Genomic DNA, 12,044 nt, shown 5'->3' on the forward strand with positions numbered 1-12,044 from the left:
AAGGCTCTTTTTGGCAGATGTTAAATGTTTGGATTTTTTTAAAAATTCAAGGTAAATCATATACATGATTTTTAACCTCTATTTGCTACTCACCTTATTCTATACTTTGAGAAGACATACTCAGTTTTTACTAGTCTTCAAAGAATTCTTTGAAACTCTTCATATCTAAAACAATTCCATAAAGACAAATGTGAATGTGATTGAAAATTAATGAATGCAGAGATTGTTAAACTTAGGTTATCAGTTGTGATTGGATAACACCGTGTGCAAGGTAGAGGACGTTAAGTGAAATTTTAGTTCTGTGTTAAGCATCCACACGTTTATTTGGGTGTGTGTTTGTTTGCCTCTGTCCGTGAGTGGAGTACAAGATCTGGCTGAGAGCACGGCTGGTTAAAGCACCGCTGTACTTCATTTCTGGAAAGGTGAGAAGCATCCTAAGGTTGTGGTTAAACTGATCTAGATTGGTTTATAAAAAAGACAAAACCAGCCTTTGCAGCGCCTTCTTACAGTCTTCTGTAATAGTGCAGGTGTTCTGTGTTCCAAGGGACACCAGCTCCTTGAAGCAGTAGTTGCTGAGGAATGGTGGTGCTCACACAGCAACCACATACCCCTACCTGCTGCTGAACCCGCTGTGGTCAGATGTGATACAAAAATCAGCATCAGTCTAGCAGGTAAACAACTTACTACGAGAGAGTTGCGGTCTACCTCTTCTGCATTAATACATTCAAAATAGGAAACATTGTAGCTTTATCCTAGGTGTTTTCGTGTGGGCTGTGAGTGATCTTTCATGTCTCTATTTTATCTTCTATAACTATTGAAATTTTGTCTAATTTCATAACTGTACTTGGATTTGAAGTAACGGATGAGCCATGTTTTAGTATGGAGAATTCAGCAACATTTTGGTGTTTGTCTCAGGGGACGTCCTCTGTACCAGCAGCTGCCACTGTGTCTACAGTAACATCTGGGGATCTGGATCTCTTCACCGACCAAACAACAAAGTCAGAAGAGGTGGCAAAGAAACAGCTCTCCAAAGACTCCATCCTATCTCTGTATGGCGCAGGGACCATTCAGCAGCAGAGCACACCTGGTAATGCGCTCTGACTGCTTTCCGGGGACACAGCGATACTGCTAGGAGTATATGCTTTGTGGTTATAATGGTATCAATTATATTTCTTCCCCATTTTTTTTGTGTGTGTAATGGATGCTTTGTTGTTGCAATTTACACAACTACAGAATGAAATGAATGAAGTATTAGAATTAAAAAGCAGGTACAGGATTCACAAAACTTTATTCATTTAGAATTAACAAGCTGTTCACATATCACTTAAAATATTGTTTCACAAGCTTATAGGACATGGATTATCTTCGAAGAATTATGTCAGTTTGATTTGCATGAAGTCTATATAACTCTGCACAGTATGGTATCTTCTCTGCAAGTAAACAATAAGCAGTCTGACTTATCACCTGAATTCCAAGAAAGGTTTGAAATTTTAAAAATAATTATAATGAAATACTAGCATGGTAAAATTTGTTGTTTACATAGTTCAAATCTGTCAAGACTCTCTTTTAAAATAATGAGCTTCATTTCGTATCTGAGCTGAAATTTGACATCCCAGCTGTTTGCCTTAAAGCCAGACACAGAACTTTCCCCGAGTATTTGGGGGTGGAGACCAGTGGTGCAAGTCAGCAGAAATGGCACAGCCTCTCATGCGATGCAGTTCATCTTCACTCACAACGGATATTTTATTACAACATATTCTATTACCACATTTATTTCTTCTGATTAAAATTGCTCAGGTTCCTAACAGATTTGTGTGCATTCTGGAACTAAGCAGCTCTGAGACAAGGTGTGAGTTGGTCTGAGCAATAGGAGCAGCCAAACCCAAATTAAAATTTTTGCTATGTGATCATAGAGGTGAATGCAGCTGTGTACAGTAGCCCTGTACTGGTGATTCATTTTCTTTTCATGGTTCTTATGCAGGTGTATTTATGGGGCCCACAAATATACCATTTACCTCACAAGCACCGACTGCATTTCAAGGTTTTCCGTCGATGGGCGTACCTGTGCCTGCAGCTCCTGGCCTCCTGGGAAACGTGATGGGACAGAGTGCAAGCATGATGGTGGGCATGCCCATGTCCAATGGGTTTGTGGGAAGTGCACAAACTGGTGTGGTGCCACTGCCGCAGAATGCCATTGCCCCCCAAGGCGGAATGGTGGGACAGATGGGTGCGCCCCAGAGTAAGTTCGGCCTGCCACCAGCCCAGCCGCCCCAGTGGGGCCTTTCGCAGGTGAGGGCCCTCTGCTCTCCGACTCACCCAAAGTCGGAGGGACAAGGTTACCTTCTAAGTGGTTTTGTTCGCATTTAAATCTAACATTGTGGCAGAAAGAACTGAGTAGGCATAATGAAGTTATATCAGGCGATCACCTGTCATCGTCCCCTGTATTCAGAATTCTGTAAAGAAATGTTGAGCATTTTGTCATTTCAGATCATAACGCTAATGGTGAATATCCCTAATCTAGTGGTGACAGCTAGAAATTATCTTGGGCATTTTAAGAGACTGTCTGCCACCTTTGAAATTAGCAGCAAGCTTTGACCCAGCTCCCCGGTGGGGTGTTTTTATAGTCTACTTAGATCACCCAGCCTGTTTTCACTAATTTGGTTGGGGGGGTGGTGTAGCTTTCACCAAGTAGAAAAATCTCCAGTCTCATAGTCTTAAAGCGCTGTTTTGTGAGGGATCTAGACAGGCACCAGGTCATGTGGCTGCTGTTCATGGATTTATAAAAAATCTTTTTGTTCAAAAACCTTAGTAAAGTTCCTTTCACTTATCCTATAATTAGGTTTATACTTTGAGAAAGTACCCACTAGTTCAAGAATCTCCATAAGATATGAACCAGTCCATACTATCCTGTTTCTGCCTCAGTTAGTTCAGAGCCAAAAGAGGACACATTAGTACGACCTCCTTCAAGCCCACTTCTGTTTTAGGTGCTGTCTTCTAACTTTTCCCCGGCCCCATAGAAAGGTCTTTAGACTCAGGTTCATGGTCCCGCTCCTCTTCCCGTTACACTTCCTGTTTGCTGTTTCTGCAGCATTTTCATGACCTTGGCTCCCGCTCAGCTGTTCTACCTTGAGAGCATTCAAGGAATAGTCCATAGTGATTTCTAACCAATATTAGCAAAATCAATGTATATCCCATAAATGACCCAAGTTATTTTTACTATCACTATTTAAAGGAATATCTAGTATTACATTGGTCTGTACTCTAGGAATCTCAAAAATTATAAGGACCAAATGGCAGTAAAAGCTTTTCTGTAGCCAAAATGTTGAACCACAACCAGATGAGGTTAAGGTGCTAGATCAACCTGTAAGGATTTACCTGTGGGTTCTATTGGCCAGTGAGAGGGTGGTTAAAACACCTTTTAGTAGGTATCAGAAGTGATCTGTCCCTGCAGACACTTAATGTGTCACTAGTGATGTGATTAACACTAGTATCTGAAAAATTGCAACTTTAAACTTTATTAAGAATACAGCCCAACCCTGCGCATAGGCTTTGAATCTACTCTGTACTTTGTAGTCAGTCCACTTGCCTTTCCTTAACCTGTCCTCAGTCTTGGAGCTAAGAGAACCACAGGGAAAGGGTTGAGATGCTTATATGCATACAATATACATACATGATTTCGGTCTGAAAGAAAAACATATGAAGTCTTATACCTTATTATAGAATGAAAACTTCAGATGTTTATGGCTAGCCAAGCAAAAGAAAAATGTACTCCTTGTGACCTTTAATATATAGAAAGTATATAGAGCCATTTAAGATTTTGATAAAGGCAGAATAGCTGTGATACACAATTTATATCACAATTTAGAAAGTATTTTACTTTCTAAAATTTCCATAGTCTTTAGTAGTTAAAGCATTAGTGTAGTTGAAATTTAGAATAGTGGACTCAATCATATCCCCAGATACAGTTGCAAAGATTACTTTGGCACTTTTCAGTTGTGGTTAATCCTTGTGGGACAAGGAATTGAATGTAGACAATGAACAAATATGCTGGAGTTCACTTTGTGGACAGTGCTAAAAGTCGGAAGGAAATAAAGAACAGGAAGGGAACAGTAGCTGTTTGTTTTCTGCAGAGAAATAATTGTGTTGTCTGCTTCTAATAAAATAGACATTTTAATAGTTACCCTAACTGTGGCTATAAAAACAAGAATTAAAAGAGAAATAAGCTTGGGGACAACTCTAATTGAACAATAAAAAAATTAAAAAAAAAAAGTGAAGTAAGCTTCTTAAACTGAGCCCTTTCTGTGTTTCCCAGATGAGTCAGCAGATGGCCGGCATGAGCGTCAGCAGTGCGAGCACCCCGGCGGGTTTCGGCCAGCCCCCCAGCACCACCGCAGGGTGGTCTGGCGGCTCTTCGGGTCAGACTCTCAGCACACAACTGTGGAAGTGAAGACTGCAGCGGGCGTTTCATCCAGAACTACCACCTGACATTCCTTGCTAAAATGCATCCAGTACCCCTGTTTGTTCCTGTACATACGTATTTTTTCTTTTTCCCCATTGGTTCACATTAAGAATGATCTGACTGACTGTGTTGGTTTGTACTGCTGAAATTCGATGTGGTGAAAAGCAGGTTGAGAAACTGTTTTATGTCCAGGGCAGCTTTGCTCATATTTCCCATAACTTCATATTATTTGAGAAGCTGCTCAGTCAACTTGCAAAATCAGTTTTACTCTCAATAAAATTATAGCTCTAATGTTTGCATATAGGGGAAATAGTTATCATGTTAGTAATACATCTAACAGTATAAACCCCACCTCCAAATTAGCCAGTAATCTCGTAGGAAGGTACTGTATGATCAAATGTTTAATCATATAAATAGAATGTAAATGTATCACTGAGCACTGTTTTCTAGTGTATCAAAATTATTTTATTTCATCATTCACTTCACTGTGCTGTTGTTATAATGTGCTTAACAGGGAATGTGGTTAGTGAAAGGAAGATAAACCTGGATGTTACTGTAAAACTCAGTTTAATGAATATTTAAAGAATTCAAATTTTGTCTGCCTCTCTTGTAATTTGGATCTCTTATGTACATAGTGCTAGCGTGAAGACCTCTCTCTGCACTGTATGCGAACAGGGTAACTAAACAAAGCCACTTTAAATCCTTGAAGGTATATCCAGGTTTATGACAGTAATTGTGTTTACATTTTATGGTGCCTAGTATTGACAAATGTTCTCTCCCTATATTAAATAGATGAATCCACAGACCTTTTATTTGTGGGTTTTATTTCCTACAATGTGTGCTGCCACCAACCTTACATAGATTACTTAATGTTGTGAAGTCAGGAATTGGGGACAAAATTTAATTGACAAAATACTTGTCATCTGTTTCTAAAACCTATTCAGTTCTAATAAGGCCAAATGGGGAAAAAAAGAAAAGTATGTAAGATACTCAGAATGGTACCTGCAGTGTCATTAGCTGTGCTGTGCAAAGATCTTCCAGTTTAGTGATAGAGGAAACATGTAAAACAAATGGAAAACACATTTTATACCATCCGATTAGCCGATGTTAACCGACAAGCTCTGTTTAGCCAGATGTCCGTCAGGTGTCAATAAAGGCTGTTGTGCTGAAGTGAACTGAATAATACCTGAATGCTCTGTGGCCTAACCTCCAGGCGTCCTCCGCCACGTCCCCTGGCAACGAAGGCTGCGTCCGCTGCTGCTTCCATTTACACCTCAATCTTCACCGTGTCCAGGTGGTACTTTGGCTCGTTGGCCAAATTAACCTTCTCTGTCCGAGTGTGCCACACAAGAACCTAAAGGGGGGGAGGGAAACCCTTTGGGTAGCTAGACTCTTAATGCCGACACTCAGCAAGGTCAGGCAGCACATGTGAGATAAATACCTTGGTGCAGTTACTTGCTTTCGGTTCCAGTTCTTCAACTGTTGTTATCTGTTTTAGAAAGTCAGATTCTTGCATCCCTGGCTGGGATCCACGGCGCTTAAATACAGCTTTTGGATTGGACAAGATGACTTGAAGGCTTACAGCAAATCCTTTGTGAAAAGTTAAAAAAAAAAAAGACTTTAAAATATTGGTGTACTTACCTTTTTTCTATATAATTTTGGTCACATCAAAAACAATTGTATAGCCCTGACTGGTGTGGCTCAGTTGGTTGGGCATTGTCCTGTAAACAAAAAGGTCACTGGTTCAATCCCCCATCAGGGCACATGCTTGGGCTGCAAGCCAGGTCCCTGGATCGGGACATGCGGGAGGCAGCCAATTGGCGTTTCTCTTGAGCATCGATGTCTGTCTTTCACTCCCTCTCTCTCCTTCCCTTCCCTCTCTCCAAATATAAATTAATAAAATCTTTTTTAAAAGATCAGTTTTCTATGCCTACTATGCCAGGTCTCCTGGTGCACCAAGCTGAATAGGAGCATTGTCTGTGTGGCAGTCTCAAAGCAAGCCATCACCATAGAGCGTTCAGCGCCACGACGTGGTTATGCGGGTGGGCATCCACTGCGAAATGTCTCAGTCTGCTGTGTTTCACAGAGGCCGTCAAACCCTGTGTCTGACATTCTGGAAACAACTAAGATCTAAATGTAGCTGAAAACAGCATTCAGACGCCCCATAACTATCCTTGAGGTGTGAGAGAGCCCGCCCACCTCCCCTGCCTGTCCTTTAACACACCCAGCTCGGATTTACTACTTTGAGTTTAGAAGCCTGAGGAATAGAAGTAAAGTTAGTGTTAGAACATGAATAATATATAATTTTTTAGTTTAAATTTCTGATTTGGTTCAATCTGGAAAAGGTGGACAGGTTGGAAATCAGTGCAGAAGATACCAGGTCATTTAATAAATTTTTGTATTTCATTTTTTAAGGAAATAAATTCATGTCACTTTCCTTCAATGGTTTGGTCATGTGAAAAATCATTATTTGCTCCATAATTTTAACAAATTCTGTGTTGAAGGCTTAGCCACTAAACGCTCTACAAGCCATCAGCAAGCAGTTGTTCGAACCTTTGTAATTACTTGAAAGCCGAAAGCCCCAGGCCCTTGTTCTTAACGACTGAGCGGGCACTGTAAAGTTAGGCACCCTCCCAGAGTTAAGCTATGAAGACCAATCCCCAGGAACATGTCTTAGCGGCCTTTGCCCTTCTCTGTATGAACTGAATTGATTTATGCTTCTTTTTGCAAAAGCATAGTTAACGAAGTACGTACCATGTGACACCAGGCAGTAATGGGGGTACTTAGAAAACCAAACCGGCATTCTCATAACCTTTCCAGATGCCAGGCCGGCCTGTCCCACATTCTAGACCCTGTGGCCTTTACAGGAAAACTTACCACTAAGCTACATGCCGACAACTTGGTACAGCATGTGCTGAGTGAGAACAAAAACAATCATAAAGCATTATTAGCCTGAGGACAGGGCCTGGACCTTCTACCAGTCCTGGAGAGAAGCAGCACCTTCTAGCAGAAAGAACACAGAATCTGCAATCTGAAGTCTTTTTTTTTTTTTTTTTTTGCCTGGGTCCTTGCACTTAGACATTGGCCAAGTCACTTAACCTGTCCTGATTATGAAACCTCCCCATTTCCTCATCTGCAAGAGAGGTGTGACACCTTAACACAGAGTCTGGTATAAAATCAGTGAATGGAAAAATTCCCACTAACTGTGAGGCACCATTCAAATGATGGATACTACAGTATATAATAATACCATTATATATATTTTAAGGAGCAGTGATATTAGCCACTTGTGAAAGTTCTGGGTAGCAGAACCAGGCCTCCTCAACTGAAACCCAAGGTTTCAGATTAACACACAAAAAGTGACTTTTCTCTTAGGTCAACTCAGATACTAGTGTTCAGAAATTCCTGGCTTTTTTTAAGCTTCATCCTTTTTTCTTAGTTAACAGTCCTCCCGTGTCAATCACACTGAAGAGGCTGGTCTGTGTCTCACGTGGCTTCAAGGTCCTGATTGTATTTCCCCATTCATAAAAACACAGGATCCAAGTTGTGCAGAAGTCCTTCTCAAAATGAAAGGAAACCGCTTTCCTCTGATTTCCTTCATCCCCCACTAAGACTTTAACAGACTCATGATGTCGTGACCACTCAAGGATTTAAATAGAGTACTTTCTTGCTCTCCTGAGCTCAGGAATATCCTTCCAGCTTTTAAAATAGAGTCCATGGCAAGACGGACAGTTGGAAGCAAAGCAGCCACTTGTGGAGCTACAAGGCCCTGACCTGGCTTCCCTGCACCCCGGGAGGCACCTGAAAGGCCAGCACTGTGCAGAGATGTTAGTGGGTGGCTCACCAAGGTAGCAAAGTGGTTTTGTATTTTCTAACAAGTGGGAGCCTCGGGAACCTGGGCTAACTAGGACTAGGCCATGCCCTGGGTTGCCTGTTGGGGAACCATCTGACCTGCTGTGCAGCTGGGAGAGAGTTTACTCTCTGAAAGCGGGGCGGGGAGCTTCAGCTCATAAGCTACCGCTTCCCACCCAAGATGGGTATCTTGACTTTTCTCCCAAGTATTCATGCCTCAAATATTACACTGACCCTTCACTTTTTTAGTGAAATTAATTTATAATAGCTTTAAAGATGTTTGCAGCAGCTTTTGAGATAATAGGCATCTTACAAAAGTCATGGGAGTAGGACACTGTGTCCTGGTTGGTTGTGGAAGAACTAAAATGCAAATGAAAACTGGTTCTGCAATGTGAACGCAGGAGTTCGAGTCAGCGAGTGGGGTGAGGTTCTATTCCCTCCCAGTCAGAGGGAGAGGCCTGCCTCAGAAGGTGCTTATTGAGTGATAAACATGTTAAGACTTTAAAAGTCCAACAAGCCATTTCCAGTTGGGGGCATGATAGAGCAACAAGGGCAGGGTTTTCCTTAATGTTTGGAAAAGTGGTTTCTAGACGATGGAAAAGAGGCACGCAGGACAAAGATGTCTTTCTGAAAAACTCAACACAGCCCTCTGTTTGCCTCAGCTTCCTGCCTGAGGGGCGAAGTCTACAGGCTGTGGCAGCAGGGAGGGGAGCTCCCAGCTCTTCAGTCCCCTTGGGCTGAGGAAACACAATGGAGAATTAATTCCAGGAGGCCAAGTCAGCTAGAATTCACAGCACAGAGTGCTGGAGAGAGAGGGCCCCCCACCCAAGTCCAAGTGAATGTGGTCAGCAAGTGCTTGTGAAGCCGCCTGAGGCCCACCCAGTAAAGAACCGCTGGAAAGCAGCAGATGGCAGGTTCCTGGAGGTCACTCAGGGCTGGGAAGAGTTCACTTGCCAACAGCCAGAGTGGGATGGTAATAGTTGGGGCATCTGGAAGAGTAGTTGGAAGGTTATTGGGTTCACTGTGGGGACAAATTAGCCCTAAACTGAAGGCTGTGCTGATTCTGCCTAACAAAACTTTACAAGCAAGTCTGGAAAGGATCAAAATGCTTCCAAGTAACTTACGTAGTTGCATCCCACAAAAATATACATAAAATACGCAAAAAGGAGAGGGAGGCAGTTCAGATGTGCTTCACTCCTTACCTGGATGCACGTGTGTGTGTATATAAATGTATGTTATACATATTATATATTCATAACAAATGAATATATGTATCTTATGTATCTTTCTGGTACCTAGCAAGTTAAATTTCAAAATGTCTGGGATACGAAAATTACCAGATGTACAAAGAAACAGGAAACTACAATCTCATAATGAAAAGAAAAATCAGTTAACAGAAACAAACTCAGGAATGACACAGATGGTAGAATTATAGAATGAGGACATTAAAGCATTATAAATATACTTCATATATTCAAAATGTAGGGGAAAGATTGAACATGCTAAGTAGAGATATGGGAAATATTAAAGAGCCCTAAGGTGATCTCACTGTGATGAGAAGCAGTGTCTGAGATGACAAACATGCTGGCTGGCATTAACACATGACAAGGCATTAAAGAATAAAAGGTGAGTAAACTGGAAGGCGAAAAGAGAAACTGCTGAAAGGAAGCAGAGAGAGGAAACACCAACACACAGAGTACAGAAAGAAAGTGAAAGAATGAGAGGTGGGATAGGAGGGAGAGAAAAAATATTTAAAGAAGTAACTGAAAATGTTTACAAATTTGAAAAATCCACAAGCATTTATAAGACGGACGACATGAGCAACCAACTTGAAATGTATTGAACACACCGCCCGACAAGAGCAGATGCACAAGCTTTTCAAGCGCACCTGGGCTTTATCAAGAGAAGCCGTAGGCTGGGCCACGAATTAAGTCTCGGTAAATTTTTAAAAATGCGAATTGTACAAAATATTTCTCTGACCACATGGAAAGAAATAGAAATCAATAGAGATATCTGGAATTCTAATATTTGGAGACTAAACAACATAGTTGTAAAGATAGGGATCAAAGGAGGATTCAGAAGGGAATAAAAACGAGACATCAAAGTTTGTGGGGTGCACCTAAAGCGGTACTTAGGATGGAAAATTGACATTTTTAAAGTACTGAACATTTTTATTAGATTAAAAGATCTGGGCTCAATGTCTTAAGTTCCTACCTATATACACTAGAAAGAGTAAATGAAACTCAAAAGTGAACTGGAAAAAAAAAAAAGGTATGAATAAAAAAGCCAAAAATCCCTGAAATACAAATAGAAAACAATAGAGAAGGTCAGTGAAATCAAAACCATGCCCTTGGGGCCCTGGCCTGATAGCTCAGTTGGTTAGTGCAGATACACCAAGGTTGTGGGTTCAATCCCCCATCAGGGCACATACAGGAGTTGACAAACGAATGCATAAATAAGTGGAACAACAATTCGATTCTTCTCTCTTTCCTCCCTCTCCCCTCCCTCCAAAAAATACCCCCCATAAATTTAAAAACAATGAAAACAAATGCCCTTAGGGGAAAAAGTTAATAAAATTGATGACTATCTACCCATACGGAGGAAAAAAGAAGATACAAGTTACCGATACCGACGAGAGAGGAGTTAGGAGCGGCATACGCTCTACAGACATGCAAATGATAACAAAGGAGTATTATGAATGACTTTATAGCAGATTTCACAGCTGATATAAAAATGGACAAATTCCTTGAAATACACAAGCTATCAAAGCTCTCTCATGAGGAAATAATCTATCTAAATAGCCCTTTCACAATTACGTACATTTATAGTTAAAAATCTTTCCACCAACAATCACATAAAAAATCCAACCCCCACCCCCACCCCGGCAAAAGCCCTCCAGGCTCAAATAGCTTCCCCAGTGATTTCTACTGAATATTTAAGGAAGAGGTAATAAAACTTTCTATAAACCAGAAAAGGAAGAAACATTTTTCACATTCTGTGAGGCCAGCACGCTCTGACACAAACCCAGACAGAAACTTCCAGGAAACAGCTGCCATGAACACGGACAGGAGGGCTCTTCATCCAACAGACGTGACCGTAAATCATGCCCGAGTGAGGCTTATCCTGAGATTGCAATGTCGGTTAACATTTTGGAAATCAATCAGGGTAATTCACCAAATTAAAGGCTTTAAAAAAATCTGATTATCTCAATAGATGGAGAAAATGCAGTTGACAAAATCTAATATCTAGTCATAATTTTAAAAAGCCTCTCAGCGAAGTTAGGAATAGAAGTGAACTTCCTCAACTTGATAAAAGGGCATCTACAAAAAGCCCGTTGCCAACATAACAGTGATGAAAGACGGTGTTTGATCCCTGAAGATTGAGAGGAGGCAAGGATGCCTGCTCTTGACTTTTATTCAACAATGAACTGCAGGTCCTAACCAGTACAATAAGGGAAAAATAAATAAACAAAAAGAAGGGAAAGAAAGGTGGGGAGGAAGGGAGAGAGGGAGGGAGGGGGAGAGGGATGGAGAGAGAGAGAGAAGAAATTGGAAAGGAGATAGAAGTCCAGCAAACCTCCTATTCCCTCTTCAGCCAAAGTTAAAAGCATCATAGTGCTTATTAATTTCTTCTATCGTTTATGAACTCAGTCTCACCTCCAAATGCTCGTCCCAGCGCATTCTCTGTAACTACACGCAATCTAATTTCAGCAAGGCTGCTCCCAATGAAAACG

At 41.2% G+C, this 12,044-nt stretch overlaps 2 protein-coding genes across 4 annotated transcripts in view; one reads left to right on the forward strand and one right to left on the reverse strand.

Moving 5' to 3' along the window:
* The window catches only part of SMAP1 (small ArfGAP 1), a 141,817-nt gene extending 135,732 nt beyond the window's left edge, over positions 1-6,085 (forward strand). For all 3 annotated transcript variants that reach the window (XM_024576666.4, XM_053913582.2, XM_053913583.1), the window contains 3 exons: positions 916-1,087; positions 1,982-2,289; positions 4,313-6,085. In XM_024576666.4, coding sequence (XP_024432434.2) covers positions 916-1,087; positions 1,982-2,289; positions 4,313-4,447 — 615 coding nt within the window. In that variant the 3' untranslated portion in view covers positions 4,448-6,085. The remainder of the gene's footprint in view (positions 1-915; positions 1,088-1,981; positions 2,290-4,312) is intronic.
* Positions 5,727-12,044, reverse strand: part of B3GAT2 (beta-1,3-glucuronyltransferase 2) — a 68,793-nt gene continuing 62,475 nt past the window's right edge. Inside the window, exons 3-4 of the mRNA XM_024576668.3 lie at positions 5,901-6,049; positions 5,727-5,813 (exon numbers count right to left, since the gene is read on the reverse strand). Of these exons, the coding sequence (XP_024432436.2) occupies positions 5,727-5,813; positions 5,901-6,049 (236 nt within the window). The remainder of the gene's footprint in view (positions 5,814-5,900; positions 6,050-12,044) is intronic.

This window comes from Desmodus rotundus, chromosome 11, assembly GCF_022682495.2.
Source record: "Desmodus rotundus isolate HL8 chromosome 11, HLdesRot8A.1, whole genome shotgun sequence".
Classification (NCBI taxonomy): domain Eukaryota; kingdom Metazoa; phylum Chordata; class Mammalia; order Chiroptera; family Phyllostomidae; genus Desmodus; species Desmodus rotundus.